This window comes from Sinohyriopsis cumingii, chromosome 10, assembly GCF_028554795.1.
Source record: "Sinohyriopsis cumingii isolate HCF-2022 chromosome 10, ASM2855479v2, whole genome shotgun sequence".
NCBI lineage: Eukaryota > Metazoa > Mollusca > Bivalvia > Unionida > Unionidae > Sinohyriopsis > Sinohyriopsis cumingii.
The window spans coordinates 59,692,263-59,709,588 of record NC_142970.1 but is presented as its reverse complement, the minus strand read 5'-3'; the positions used below and the strand labels follow the sequence as shown (position 1 = coordinate 59,709,588).

General features: G+C 35.9%; 1 protein-coding gene across 1 annotated transcript in view; it reads right to left on the bottom strand.

The window, feature by feature from the left end:
- LOC149790213 (tumor necrosis factor receptor superfamily member 16-like) overlaps nt 1–17,326 on the bottom strand; it is a 75,860-nt gene that overhangs the window by 48,240 nt on the left and 10,294 nt on the right. The window contains exon 2 of the mRNA XM_089972229.1: nt 6,875–7,382. Coding sequence (XP_089828355.1) covers nt 6,875–7,382 — 508 coding nt within the window. The remainder of the gene's footprint in view (nt 1–6,874; nt 7,383–17,326) is intronic.

Genomic DNA, 17,326 nt, shown 5'->3' with positions numbered 1-17,326 from the left:
AAAGAATCGATTGTGTTCGCAAACGATGTGTCTGATTTAAACACGTTTTTCCATTTCATTACAGATGAACCTAGCGTCTTAGCAAACAGCGCAAGTTGCTTTAGAGCGTAATTCGCCAAATACTCTTTTTTTTCCCAACACCAAGCAAAACTCTTACATCAAAGCGATTCAACACAGAGAAGCGCTTCTGCAGAATTCCTTTTAACTAAATGCAAACACTATTTGAGTAAGGCTCGTAAAAAAGGATATCTTTTAGGTGGTTGTTTGCAGGAAGATCACAGGAGTGCACTTAGAAGGAAGTTTAAATGATCACTGCTTCTTGTCCTACACAATGGCGACTTCTTATTAAGAAGGCTAGAAAGTTTCAAACCTAGCAGTAAAAGTAACTAAAAGAAGTTAGTATCTCCTAACGTGGAAGTACACTGTACAAATATACTGCTAGATTTAATAACACTGTATAAATATTCTGCTAGATTTAATTAAAGAATTCGGCACAAATTTATGAGCTGTTCCATCTCTATGTTAGATTGTCTGTTACCTCCAACTCGAAACCGTTCAAAACTTTCCTAATGTTACCCAACTACTATCTGTCTCTGTCTGGACCTAGTGATTTGAGCGTCCGCCTCGGATGCGGGAAGTCGTGGGTTCGATCCCCGGCCGAGTCATACCAAAGACTTACAAAAATGGTACAAACCGTTATCTCGTTTGGCGCTCAATATTAAGAGGTTAGTGTTAGAATTGGTCGGCCTGCTGTCAGGATAATGTGACTGGGTGGACATCATGCTACATGTTTGCGGCATGATGCACCAGTGCTAGTAATCACTATAAACATTCACACTGCAGACATCGTAGCGATATGACTGAAAAATTGTTAAAGCTACGTTAAAAATCCAAATCTCTCTCTCTCTCTCACACACACACACACACACACACACACCAAGTGTCCTCTCGTTCTGGTATATCTACAAATTTGTGTTCCAAATATTATATATAAGCCCAATTTCGTAACTGAGGAAGCATTACTGTCTGGTTTAAGTGTTCATAAAACCGTACCGGTGTAATCAAAAAAGATTTGTTCAAATATTATGTCCAAAATTTCGGTGTATATAACTCGTTTTCATTTGACCACGTGTTCCTTTTACTGCTGTTCATTACAGAGTTAAAAAATAGCTGATACTTTCGTATAACTTTACTTAACGCATTGAAGGTAATGACAGTTTTTTTTTCTAATAATAATAATAATGTAATTTTTAATTGGCATCCGTCTAGGAGTCTTGAAAGGACATGAAGTGGGTCTTAAAATGACGTTGACGTCCGTGTTAATCGCAGATGTGTGCGGCACCTACACGTCGTCGGCTTCTTATGATATAATTATTGTAAAGGTAATATTTTGTTGTCACATAAATGGTGAATCGGTGTGAGATAAGTCGTACTTGGTGTGAGATATGTCGCAGGGGAGTGTCACAGTAAAACAAGTCGTACATGGGTGTATCAACAGTCAAAGTAATACAAGTCGTACATAGGCGATTCTTAAATGGGCGTATCAATATAATCACTGTGAGACAAGTCGTACATGGGTGTGTCAATAAACAGTCACATTAATACACGTTATACATGGGTGTATCAATATACAGTCCTGGTTGTTTGTTGCTTTTTAGTGTGATACGTATATAGAGACATAGTATTATATACACAGGGACAGAAATGATTGCCGCAAATCACAAGCCGCATGCTCGAAAAATTGGCGTAAGATGTATGACCCAACCCCGAACCTCTGACGTGAATAACAAAAAATAGCAAGGCAAAAGGGTCATAATATTTATCTGACCCTTGCCCGGTAAATAAGAGAGAGAGAGAGAGAGAGAGTTGTTACTAGCACTCATCTGGTAGATGTAGAATAAATAACAGTGTGACCTACGATCTATTAGTACAAACCACTTACAATCCGAGAAGGCTTATTTTGAAGTACATTCAACAAAGATCAAGGCATACTTGCTGTACAGATAAAGTCCATTACAAGAGTCCCAAGATTTACGCAAAATTCCGCTATTAAATTTATTGGGTTCTTTTAAAGAGCATTGTAAAATAAAAATAACTGAGCTAGGTTTGACCTTTCCAAAAGAAAAACATCTGACCTAGGCAAAGCGTAACATTTGACTCGTTTACAAACGAGGATTGCAGCTGGCTCGTCATATCGTTGTTACTAAATTATACAGATTCTATATCTTGTACGACGAAAACTAGATCACTGTGACCTACTTGTGCTGCTTGTAATTTATTTCAAGTTAATATTGGAGCAATCTGAGCAAACTTTCGGACAAAATCTGCAAGTTCTGTGGCTGATTCAAGGAGGATATACAATCACGGCATCTCTAGGCTTTTCTACCAAACTTCCAACTTGAAAACAACTAAATGGAGATGTGAAATGAACGACTTTGATAAGGCGTTAACGTCAACATGCATGACGTAATCATTGCCGAAACAAACGACTTCATTCTCCGATAAGGAACAAATCACGAAACCGGTTTGTTGTAGTCCCCTATTAAAACACATCAGCGCGGGCATGTCATTGAAAACTCGGTTTATTTTCACACACATTCAAAACCATGAACAAGGTTTGGTAACTTCAAATGAAGGAGAACGCAAGTTACTGTGCAGAAACCAGTTTTTGTTTTTGTCTCAGTGAAAGTGAACCTGGTCTTTGACTTACTGAGTCCAGTATCGAAAACGTTATTCATTAGGTCAAGAGATCTCCAATTTTTGGTAACTGTACATTCATATTATACGTGTATTCTATGTATTCACATTATACGTGTACAATCTGTATTAACTGAGTATGGGTGTAAAGGCTAATTATGGGTAATCTGTATTAATTGAGTATGGGTGTAAAGGCTAATTATGGGTAATCTGTATTAATTGAGTATGGGTGTAAAGAGAGAAAATGCTTTTGTGTATGTTATGTATATAATTGCCACACTATTTAATATAATATACGCGTATTCTATATATTCATATTATACGTGTATTCTTATATTCATAAATACGTTTATTCTATGTATTCATATTATACGTGAATTCTATGTATTCATATTATACGTGCATTCTTATATTCATCAATACGTTTATTCTATGTATACATATATACTTTTATTCTGTATATTCATGTTATACGTGTATTCTTATATTCATAAATACGTGTATTTCTTTATTCATAAATACACGTATTCTATATATTCATATTATATGTGAATTCTATATATTCATATTATACGTGTATTCTATATATTCATATTGAAAAGTTCATATAAGTTCATAGAATCTCAATAAGAGACATTTGTTGACGTTTCTTAGTGAGCCATGGCTGAGAAGATATAAGGACATCCAAGTACATATTCTCTCTCCTTTTTCCATCTCTCTCTCTCTCTCTCTCTCTCTCTCAGAATGTAAATACACTCTGAATACTGCATTTATTGTAAGAGAGAGAGAGAGAGAGAGCAGGTTTCCTGAACCCTTCAACGTTCCCATTTTTCTAACAGGGCATATATGTTAAAAAGAAATGCAACAACCATTGACATCGATCATGGACATTTTAATCGTACACCAAATGGGCAGCTGCCCTTGTTTAAGTTTAATGCAACAATGAAGTTGATAAGAGTTGGTACAGGAAACGTAATGAAAATGAACTTAACATACCGAACTCAAAATGTCAATGTTAGCCCCTCTGTAAGGATTGGCCTCTTTGTCTGCAAACTATATATAAAGTCTGATGAAAACTGAATCAATGCAGACTATATATAAAGTCCGTTGAAAATTGAATGAAGGCAGACTACATATAAAGTCTGTTGAAAACTGAATCAAGGCAGACTACATATAAAGTCTGCTGAAAACTGAATCAAGGCAAGCTACACATAAAGTCTGTTGAAAACTGAATCAAGGCAAACTACATATAAAGTCTGTTGAAAACTAAATCAAAGGCAGACTACATTCAGTTGAAAACTGAATCAAGCCAGACTATATATAAAGTCTGTTGAAAACTGAATGAAGGCAGACTATATATAAAGTCTGTTGAAAACTGAATGAAGGCAGACTATATATAAAGTCTGTTGAAAACTGAATGAAGGCAGACTATATATAAAGTCTGTTGAAAACTGAATCAAGGCAGACTACATTCAGTTGAAAACTGAATCAAGGCAGACTATATATAAAGTCTGTTGAAAACTGAATGAAGGCAGACTATATATAAAGTCTGTTGAAAACTGAATGAAGGCAGACTACATATAAAGTATGTTGAAAACTGAATCAAGGCAGACTACATATAAAGTCTGTTGAAAACTGAATCAAGGCAGACTATATATAAAGTCTGTTGAAAACTGAATCAAGGCAGACTACATTCAGTTGAAAACTGAATCAAGGCAGACTATATATAAAGTCTGTTGAAAACTGAATGAAGGCAGACTATAAAGTCTGTTGAAAACTGAATCAAGGTAGACTACATATAAAGTCTGTTGAAAACTGAATGAAGGCAGACTACATATAAAGTCTGACGAAAACTAAACAAAGGAAACATAAATCATCGAGAGGAAAACAAAACAAGTACAAGGTCAGCTCCAGTGACCGTCACCTCCGGACTCGAAAATCAAGAGATATGCATCTGCCCTCCTACAGACTACCAATGCCGCTTGATGTCAACTTGTAAAAGGGCACATAACTTGCTACGCAGAAAGTCAAAACACAGTCTGATTCGGTGACCTTGAACTTAGCAGCTTACCCCCCACTAATCAATTGGTTTATTCCTTTAACGATGGGTAGGCCACGTGTATGGTTTGTGAGAAAGAGAACATAAAAAATAACTTTCGACCGGTGGGAATACAATTTATTTGCAGCTCTGTTTCAAGCATAAATGAAGCCAATGTCTAAATAATATGTTTGGGCCCAAAATGATATCTATGAAAACCTGAGTCTAAATAATATCTTTAGGTGCAAAATGGTATCTATGAAAACCTGAGTCTAAATAATATCTTTAGGTGCAAAATGGTATCTATGAAAACCTGAGTCTAAATAATATCTTTAGGTGCAAAATGATATCTATGAAAACCTGAGTCTAAATAATATCTTTAGGTGCAAAATGATATCTATGAAAACCTGAGTCTAAATAATATCTTTAGGTGCAAAATGGTATCTATGAAAACCTGAGTCTAAATAATATCTTTAGGTGCAAAATGGTATCTATGAAAACCTGAGTCTAAATAATATCTTTAGGTGCAAAATGATATCTATGAAAACCTGAGTCTAAATAATATCTTTAGGTGCAAAATGGTATCTATGAAAACCTGAGTCTAAATAATATCTTTAGGTGCAAAATGATATCTATGAAAACCTGAGTCTAAATAATATCTTTAGGTGCAAAATGGTATCTATGAAAACCTGAGTCTAAATAATATCTTTAGGTGCAAAATGGTATCTATGAAAACTTGAGTCTAAATAATATCTTTAGGCACAAAATGGTATCTATGAAAACCTGAGTCTAAATAATAGGTTTGGGACACTAACTGATATTGATGAAAACTTGGCCAAAATAATATGTTTGGAACTCAAACTTATTCTACTTAAAAAAAGGCACACACACACACAATAGCAACAACAACAACAACAACAATCAATTATCTAAACCCATTCCATAATTGCAACCTAGGAAAATCTTTAAAGCTGTCACGTGACGGAGTGTAATCAACATCAACGTTAAGTCAATAACATCGGGCTTTCCTCAAACACTAAACAATATACACTGGAAAATCGGGGTGCATTCTGGTGGAACATTAACGTAAAAGTTACACCGGAACAACGGGGTGAATTTTAGTGGTAAGGCAAGCATTTTATACAACACTGAGCTACAAGGAATACTCTTGGTGGTCGGGTACAGCTTTAAATCATTTCAGGTACTATATGTAGGTCGCGCATAAATCGGTTGATAACGATCAAATTATGAGTGGGATTAGCACAGCTTTATTTTGCATGTACACTATGAATTGTTTCTTTTTTCTTGGTGTGATGTATAATGTTACAAAGGTTTTATTATTTTTCATTAACACACACACACACACACACACACGTAACCAGCATTTATCGGAATTTACGATTTTACTTTTTGCAAGGGACTCTATTGTTATGTGGATCTATATTGTGTCGTAAACTTTTGGCTGTAATTGAAGGTTGTAGGATGTGCTTACCAGACATTTATTATGAATAAAGGGGGTAAACAATGTACTTATTTAAACTGAGTTCAAGTTCAGACATGTTTACAGTTAAACTTGTGTTTTCCGTTGGAAATCTATGAAATGGTAGGCCAAGCGAAATTTGTATATAAAGGGGTCTTGATGGACAAATTATTAATTTCTGTTTAATATCAGTCTTTAGGGATCTATGATCAGATTTTATAGCAGTGTTCAGAAATAATTCTATAAAAATTGTTTATTTAAATTATTCATTGGAATTACAAAATGCTTGTTTACTTTTTGGATCTAATCACTACTTAGGGATTACTGAGAACTCATTCAAATACATTCTCGATTGAATCATCGTGGCGCATCCGAACATTCAAGGTTACTGGAATTAATGTGGAACATTCTATATTTTATGATTATTTGGGATTTATTTCTGAAAGTGTCTTTTAAACTTTTACTTTGTAACGTAGAGAAATAAACTATTTGTTGACTTTACTAAATTTGTCGGTTTCGCTTCTTTTATGTTTGAATGTTAAACAATACAGTCATTTTCTCCATGAATTGTTCATTCAAAACAAAATGAGTGATAAAATCTATACGAAAGAGATGAAGATTTGCAGCAGGTAAAAATGTCAAAGAATTTGAAGACTTACCTAGACAAACTGTGTCCTGTGAAGTGGTACACCTTTGTAAAAGCACCTGGTTTTCCGAACACTTGGAACACGGTATGCAACGTGCAAATGCACTAAGTTTGTTGGAAAATGTTCCATTTGAACACTGTGTGCATACCGTATTTTCACGGTAATTACACGATCGTGATGCGCCCCAACCTGCAGGACAGAGGTCACATAGGTTACAAGTATTGTCATAAGATGCCAAATAAAATCCCACGTGACACTTGCATACTGCGTCATGTGTAGCGTTGCAAGGATGCATGATATATGCATTTTTGCATACTGAACATCCTTTACACGTCGTGTAATGGGCAATATGGGAGGAAAATGTTCCGTCTGTGCACGTGTCACATACGGTGTTGTTTTCTTTCGTGCAGTTGTAGACGACGCCATATCCAGGGAGACATTTATCACAGCACCGGTTCTGGCCTCCAACAGAGTCAAGGCTGAATTGATTTACATCACATCCGGTACAGCTATTTAGAATCTTAAAAAAAGAAGAAAGAACATTGTTTAATGCCTCGATGAATTCTCCTCATATTTTTCTTTATATCTCTTTGTACATAAGATGGATTTACTGATAGCACAAAATGACTATTGTTAAAGATATTAGCAGATATTGGACAAAGTCACCTTGCTCAATTTTGCCATTGATAACCAAACTAACCCATCGCCAGAACAGGTGTGACTACTTGTAATCGTTAGCATATACCTACTAGATCAATCATGGTATTTCCTAATACACTTACCTGAACTAATATTACTCTATAAGTGTGTGATGAAAAGTTAATGAAAATGTTTGAAAAATGTTCGGACGATTTGAATTTATATTAAAGGCTTCCAGATAAGATATATACATCAGGTCTGAAAGCCCACCAAGCTCCCATTGTGTACATCACGTGATGCTCACCCCTTTGCCAGCTATACTACTGGCTGCTGGTCCATGAATATCCGGTACGACTTCGAGTTTGCACAACATACAGCCATATGTAAATGTACTGCCCCGAAAGAAAAAAAATCGACCTCAGTATATTACCCCCCCCCCCAGAAAAAAATATGCAAAGAAAGCATCAATCTGATGAAAATCAGATATCCACTGTCTTACTTGAAGATCTGACAGCAACCGCTTATGGGTCATGTACTGGCGACCTATGCTATTACTATAATCGCTAATTTTATCAGCCAATCAGATGAAGACATATATATTCGCGTTTGGGAAACTGAGCAGTATAGCTTAATAGCATCAGTGTGTGCCTATGGATTTTATTCACTTTCGAATATTTGAAAGCGGCATTTCCATTGGTTAACTCAAAAGTCACCAGAACATAACCCTAAGCGGTCGCTGTCAGATATTCATCCAGTATAGTGGAGATCTGATTTTAATTAGATTGAGGAAAGCATTAGAAAACTTTGACAACAAAGTACTTCACAAAGATAACGTCAATAGAAAAATGCAACATGTTAGACATTAACCGGGAATAGAAGACACAGATCGGAGATCATCTGGAAAACAAGCATTAAAAATACAACAATAGAAATATTCAAAGAGACTGTCATTGCAGAGAACAGAGTTATAACAACTTATATGCCTAACGCAACATGTGCCGCATGGCTGATTGCTATGTATGTATGTATGTATGTATGTATGTATGTATGTATGTATGTATGTATGTATGTATGTATGTATGCGTGTACATGTCAATATATGTATGTATTTACGTGGGAATGTATGTATGTATGTATCAATGGATGTATGTATGCATATATGTATGTATGTATGTATGTATGCGTGTACGTGTCAATATATGTATGTATGTACGTGGGAATGAATGTATGTATGTATCAATGTATGTATGCATGTATCAATGTATGTATGTATGTATGTATGTATGTATGCATGCATGCATGCATGCATGCATGCATGTATGTATGTATGTATGTATGTATGTATGTATGTATGTATGTATGCGTGTACGTGTCAATATATGTATGTATGTATGTATGTATCAATGTATGTATGTATGTATGTATGTATGTATATATGTATGTATGCATGCATGCATGCATGCATGTATGTATGTATGTATGTATGTATGTATGTATCTATGTATGCGTGTATGTATGTATGTATGTATGTATGTATGCATGCATGCATGCATGCATATATGTATGTATGTATATATGTATGTATGTATGCGTGTATGTATGTATGTATGTATGTATGTATGTATGCATGCACCTCATTTTTTATATTTGGATATTTATGTTGGTGTGTAGCTTCAAGGTCAAAGGTCATATAAAAAAATTCAAGTTACCAACACCGTACAGTGTCGGCATAGGGTAGCCGCTTACTAGCCGGCCAAGCTGAACGACCGTATATCGAGTCATTAACTCCATAGAAAGAAGATTCCGAAATTGCGAATATAAGACCTCTTGTGTCTTTAATCTGATGACAGACAGGACGAAACGACAGTGGTTAAATTTGACCTGGAACTCGCCATTTGCATTGTTAATCAAATGACTATCCACATTTTGCAACCTCAATAACACATTTTTCAATATTGTTTTGCAAAAATCTCGATAATATTAAATGAAAGTCACGTAATGTTTGTTAAAAAAAAACAGGAATGCTCACTTCATTCTCAATATATTTATTTCGAGAACAACAATCAGAAACGTGTCGGTATCGCTGCAACCCGGAGAAAGCCAGTTTCCTTAGGCACTGAGCAAAAGTCAGCAATGTGTTTGTTGGTATTACGTGACTACTGCATTGACATATAGTCTCTGCGTAATGAATCTGGCTTTTTCTAGGTTGCTGTGACAGGTTTCTAGTCGTTGTTCTCATAATCTCTATGCTGAAATGTTTATATTCTTTCGTGTTTCTATAGACATTATGTGACTTTCATTTACATTTTCAATTTGTTTTCCTACCGATGGATGACTGTTGCTTGAGGATTTTGATGAAATGTTCTACCAATGTTCTGCGTCTGTGAGTAGTGTGGCAATGTCTGCACTCAGTATCGGAGATGTTCCTGATGGATGTGGCCCGTAGATTGTCGTCCGATCATCATGGAAGATTTTCATGTAGTTCCTGTCAGCATAGGACTGAATTTCTTCTGCATGTTTGCTCAGCCATAAGACTTGCAAGTTTTGTTAAGTTTGCATTGGACATTCCCCTTGCTGCTGTTGAATGCTACCTTCTTCGATGATGATATGCTGATTTCCAAACAAGCCCTCCGTAGCTGCTATTTCTCACTCATAAGTCTCTGTATGAAAGAATTGTTCTCATCAAAGCAAGTGTGATGTTATGAGTGATGGGACCAACGGTTCTGGATGCAGTTGAGTGCACAGTCTCCGTAGGATGTCCAGTTTTTCCTCTGCTTTCACATACATTATACGAATTGTATCTATTTAGATGTTCAGTTATTTGGCAAATACCTGCTTCGCATTTTCCTGTTTCAATTTTGTAAACATCAAGCTTTTTGGACACTTCTTTCTTATTTCCTTTAGGTCGTCCAGAAGGCTGAATCTGGATACTCACCTTGGAGATTATAAGCCTGTGGTCAGTCAAGCATTATGCACTTTTCATGATATTCGTCACTCGAACAACTAGCCTGGAGCATGGGTGAATCCAATACCTCTTGTTATGGTCTGGCAAGCGGAAGAATATGTTGGTGATCAGGAGGTAAAATGTTCCACGGCTTACCATGGCAATAGTGCTACTAGCACTACTGAAGAAGTGTATGGGAGCGAATAATGCGGATGTCGAAACAGAGCTGAATGCTGCGTACGAATCTTCGAAACAGTTAACAGTGGTCATCAAATTCCTGGGCTTAAAAGCTACCGTTTTGACAAGATGCATAATAAATTAATTATTTAAGCGAAATATATATCGAAGTTTTATTATTCCGTTTAAATTATGCGACGTCAATCACAAATATTGTCGTCAGTGGGCCGTTCTAAGTGGGCGTTGTGTATGTGTGTGTGTGTTTCAGACAACAACCAATGTACTAGTCTTTGCATATTAACGGAATGCATGTATACCGCAATTTGCCCATGCGTCCACCAATCATGTCTTCTTTTCCAACATAATCGGGTGGAATCATCCAAAACTTTGTAATGTGCATTCATTCCCAATATGAGGTATGTTACTATTCGAAAAGTATTAGTGATATACATTTCAACATTGTGTTATAGTACTAGTAGAAAATTGTTTGGTAGTATAAATACTTATGTTGTGTTATAGTACTTGTGGAAAATTATTTGGTAGTATAAATTCTCAAGTTGTGTAATAGTACTTGTGGAACATTATTTGGTAATGTTCATTCCTAAGTTTGTTGTATCAGATCATTTCGTTTTCAGTGAGATGGTTTAATTGTGATCTTATGGACAGGAGTTACATTATAAAGCCTGCAACTCAAAATATTCTTGGCCGAGTGGTCTAAAGCGCTCTCCGTTACGGATTTTAATGAAGAGCGAAAAGGACAACATGGATAGTGTTCTTGTATCTCTCCCCAGGGCAAACAAAAAGCACAGTTCAAAATCTGACAAGAACCTAATTTTCGGGTTGGGAACAAACCGCCTCTGAAGACACCCCCCCCCCTCCAAAAAAACAAAAAAAAAACAAAACAAAGATGGGTGAACACGCAGAGAGTTACCCCGCCATTTGTTTGTTACTGAGATCAATTCAAGTTTTTAGGGTATCAATGCTTGGCTACTAGCATTAACAGACGATGACATATTCTTCGTACTTTGGGGAAACCGCTGCGCAGGTCTCCCAAAGACTTTGTGAAGAAAGCAAAGCACGTGGCCTGTTATTGGAGGAACAAAACAACTTCTGTTTTGCACATTTCTTTGCTTACATACAATTAGCGCTCATCCGTGCCTCATTAATAATATTGACAGGTGCTTTGCTGATGCTTAATAGGGAATGCAGTGCTTACTAAATATCTGGAGTGATACAACATGTCCCTATGCGATTGTTCAACAATGAACCTAAGACAGAGGATCTGCGTCTTATAAATGTGCTTTAGGCAACATGTTTCACCGTAAGAGTACAACGGTAACTGCACCATCTTCGTTAGCCAAGGTTCTAATGTGTTAACCCTATCTACACCTTGTCGTATCGAGCATATATTTTAGTGCTTTGTCCTAGCGACATCTATTGGATTTCATGACTTGCCTCCCTTAGTGTGCAATGCCAACTAATCAATACCGTGTAACATTGGTGCATTGTATATCGGCCGAAAATGTTAGAAGCATTTTACCTTAAAAATATACTTTGCAAATTTAACATCGAAAGTGTGACTACGTACCAGCGAGAAGCCATTATATGTGTACTTAACTGAAATGTATTTGTACAAACACGAACCAGTAGTGAAAAACTGCTGAGTCCATTCAAGTTGTGTGCTCCCATTGCCTCCATCACGTAGTAAAAGTGTTCAAATCTGAACAAATTAATTTGAAAAATCTTCATTGACTCAAACATTTTTCAACTATGTTGACATAATATTTCAATATTCACTCAAAACGCTGCAATCATTCACACTGGATAACTGTCAATATAAAATACTTTGATTTTACATGGTGTGGTTATGTTTATGAGTATGGCGTAGTTACGTTAGCGAGTATGGCATGGTTATGTTATTGAGAACGGTAAGGTTATGCTATTGTGTATGGCGTGGTTACGTTATTGAGTACGGTGTAGTTATGTTACTGAGTAGGTCGTGGTTATGTTATTGAGTCTGGCGTGGATACGTTATTGAGTATGGCGTGGTTATGTCACTGAGTGCGGTGTGGTTATGTTATGGAGTATGGAGTGATTACGTTATAGAGTATGGCGTATTTATGCCACTGAATATGGCGTGGTTATGTCTGCTTTGCCAATATGTTAATTACGGAAACTAAAGCTATTGTTTATTGATTGATATAATACCAGATACCCATGGTTATCCAGCATCATTTCTGTTTTTAACTTCCATCGAGGTTCTTGCGATTTTTGCATAAAAAGAAAACAACTTCAGGTTCAAAGAACACTCTTCCTTACACATCATCATGAAATGCACGTACAATACGTCAATCATATAACACTCCTTATACATCACTATGAAATGCACGTACAATGCGTCAGTCACAACACACTCCTTACACATCACCATGAAATGCACGTTCAATAGGTCAATCACATAACACTCCTTATACATCACCATGAAATGCACGTACAATACACCAATCACGTAACACTCCTTATACATCACCATGAAATGCACGTACAATACGTCAATCACATAACACTCCTTATACATCATCATGAAATGCACGTACAATACGTCAATCACAATACACTCCTTACACATCACCATGAAATGTACGTACAATACGTCAATCACATAACACGCCTTACACATCACCATGAAACGCACGTTCAATAGGTCAATCACAAAACACTCCTTATACATCACCATGAAATGCACGTACAATACACCAATCACATAACACTCTTTATACATCACCATGAAATGCACATACAATACGTCAATCACATAACACTCCTTATACATCACCATGAAATGCACGTACAATATTCAGTCACATAACACTCCTTACACATCACCATAAAATGCACGTACAATACGTCAATCAAAACACAGTCCTTACACATCACCATGAAATGCACGTACAATACGTCAATCACATAACACTCCTTATACATCACCATGAAATGCACGTACAATACACCAATCACATAACACTCCTTATACATCACCATGAAATGCACGTACAATACGTCAATCACATAACACTCCTTATACATCACTATGAAATGCACGTAAAATACGTCAATCACATAACATTCCTCATACATCACCATAAAATGCACGTACAATACGTCAATCACATAACACTCCTTATACATCACCATGAAATGCACGTAGAATACGTCAATCACAACACACTCCTTACACATCACCCTGAAATGCACGTACAATACGTCAATCACATAACACTCCTTATACATCACCATGAAATGCACGTACAATAGTCTGTCACATAACACTCCTTACACATCACCATAAAATGCACGTACAATACGTCAATCACAATACACGCCTTACACATCACCATGAAATGCACGTACAATGCGTCAGTCACAACACACTCCTTATACATCACCATGAAATGCACGTACAATACGTCAATCACATAACACTCCTTACACATCACCATAAAATGCACGTACAATACGTCAATCACAATACACTCCTTACACATCACCATGAAATGCACGTACAATGCGTCAGTCACAACACACTCCTTATACATCACCATGAAATGCACGTACAATACGTCAATCACATAACACTCCTTACACATCACCATCAAACGCACGTTCAATAGTCAATCACATAACATTCCTTATACATCACCATGAAATGCACGTACAATACGTCAATCACATAACACTCCTTATACACCACCATGAAATGCACGTACAATACGTCAATCACATAACACTCCTTATACATCACCATGAAATGCACGTACAATAGTCAGTCACATAACACTCCTTACACATCACCATAAAATGCACGTACAATACGTCAATCACAACACATTCCTTACACATCACTATGAAATGCACGTTCAATAGGTCAATCACATAACACTCCTTACACATCACCATGCAATGAACGTACAATACGTCAATCACATAACACACCTTGTACATCACCATGAAATGAACATACAATAGTTCAATAAACAACACACTCCTTACACATCATCATGAAATGCACATACAATACTTCAATACACAATTCAATACACAACACACTCCTTACACACCATCATGAAATGAACATACACTACATCAATACATAACACACTCCTTACATATCATCATGTAATGCACATACAATACATCAATACAAAATTCAATACAGAACACACTCTTTAAGGATCACCATAAGATGAATATACAGTTCTTCAATGCACAACACACTCATTACACATCATTATGAAATGCACATACAATACTTCAATACACAACACACCCCTAACACATCATCATGAAATGCACATACAATACATATATAGACACAATTCAATACACAACATACTCCTTACACACCATCATGAAATGAACATACAATACTTCAATACACAACACACTCCTAACACACCATCATGAAATGCACATACAATACTTCAATACACAACAAACTCATTATGCATCATCATGAAATGCACATACAATGTTTCAATACACAATACACTCCTAACACATCATCATGAAATGCACATACAATACTTCAATACACAATACACTCCTTACATATCATCATGAAATGCACACACAATACTTCAATACACAACATACTCCTTACATATCATCATGAAATGCACATACAATACATCAATACACAATTCAATACAGAACACACTCTTTAAGGATCACCAAAGATGAATATACAGTTCTTCAATGCACAACACACTCATTACACATCATTATGAAATGCACATACAATACTTCAATACACAACATACCCCTAACACATCATCATGAAATGCACATACAATACATATATATACACAATTCAATACACAACACACTCCTTACACATCATCATGAAATGAACATACAATACTTCAATACACAACAAACTCATTACGCATCATCATGAAATGCACATACAATACTTCAATACACAACAAACTCATTATGCATCATCATGAAATGCACATACAGTGCTTCAATACACAACACACTTCTAACACATCATCATGAAATGCACATACAATACTTCAATACACAATACACTCCTTACATAACATCATGAAATGCACATACAATACTTCAATACACAATACACTCCTTACATATCATCATGAAATGCACTTACAATACATCAATACACAATTCAATACACAACACACTCCTTACACATCATCATGAAATGCACATACAATACATCAATACACAACACACACCTTACATACCATCATGAAATGCACATACAATACTTCAATACACAATACACTCCTTACACACCATCATGAAATGCACATACAATACATCAATACACAACACACTCCTTACATACCATCATGAAATGCACATACAATACTTCAATACACAATACACTCCTTACATAACATCATGAAATGCACATACAACACTTCAATACACAACACACTCCTTACACACCATCATGAAATGCACATAGAATACTTCAATACACAATACACTCCTTACATATCATCATGAAATGCACTTACAATAAATCAATACACAATTCAATACACAACACACTCCTTACACACCATCATGAAATGAATATACATACTTAAATACACAACACACTCTTTACACATCATCATGAAATGCACATACAATACATCAATACACAACACACACCTTACATACCATCATGAAATGCACATACAATACTTCAATACACAATACACTCCTTACACACCATCATGAAATGCACATACAATACATCAATACACAACACACTCCTTACATACCATCATGAAATGCACATACAATACTTCAATACACAATACACTCCTTACACACCATCATGAAATGCACATACAATATTTCAATACACAACACACTCCTTACATACCATCATGAAATGCACATACAATACTTCAATTCACAGCACACTCATTACGCATCATCATGAAATGCACATACAGTACATCAAAACACAATTCAATACACAACACACTCCTTACACACCATCATGAAATGCACATACAATACTTCAATACACAACGTACTCCTTCTCACGTTATATCATAATATCATGACTGCAAAAATAAAAAATTCCCAAATTTTCTAATCAAGTGCTTCGTTGGGGAAAGACTAAATCTCCATCAGGAAGACTACAATTAAACTTAAACTTCCTTTGAGAATCTAGACTATTATATATTCTCGAAAGACGGGAATTCACAAACAGGAGTCAATTTGTGAAAAAGAGAACAATTAACTGAAGAACGGATTTTAAATGACCACAAAGAGAACAATTTGCTGAAGAAAAGTCTTCAACTGACTAAAAAGAGAACAATTAACAGAAGAACGGTCTTCAAATGACTAAAAAGAGAACAATTTACTGAAGAACCGTCTTCAAAAGAATAAAAAGAGAATAATGAACTGAAGAACGGTCTTCAAATTAATAAACTACATTCTACTTTTTGTTGTAATAATTTATAACAAAAGTCATGTGATCTGTTTAGAAAAGTATTGTCGGCACAGAGAACTAAATTATTTATATTCATACATATATTCGTACTCTACGGAGATTCCAAGCCAGGCCCACGGGTAAACGGCAGGATTAACGGCAGTCGATGGGTGCCGCTTGCCCGCGGACCTGGATTTGAATCTCCGTAGAGTACGAATTAAAAATTACCTAACCTATA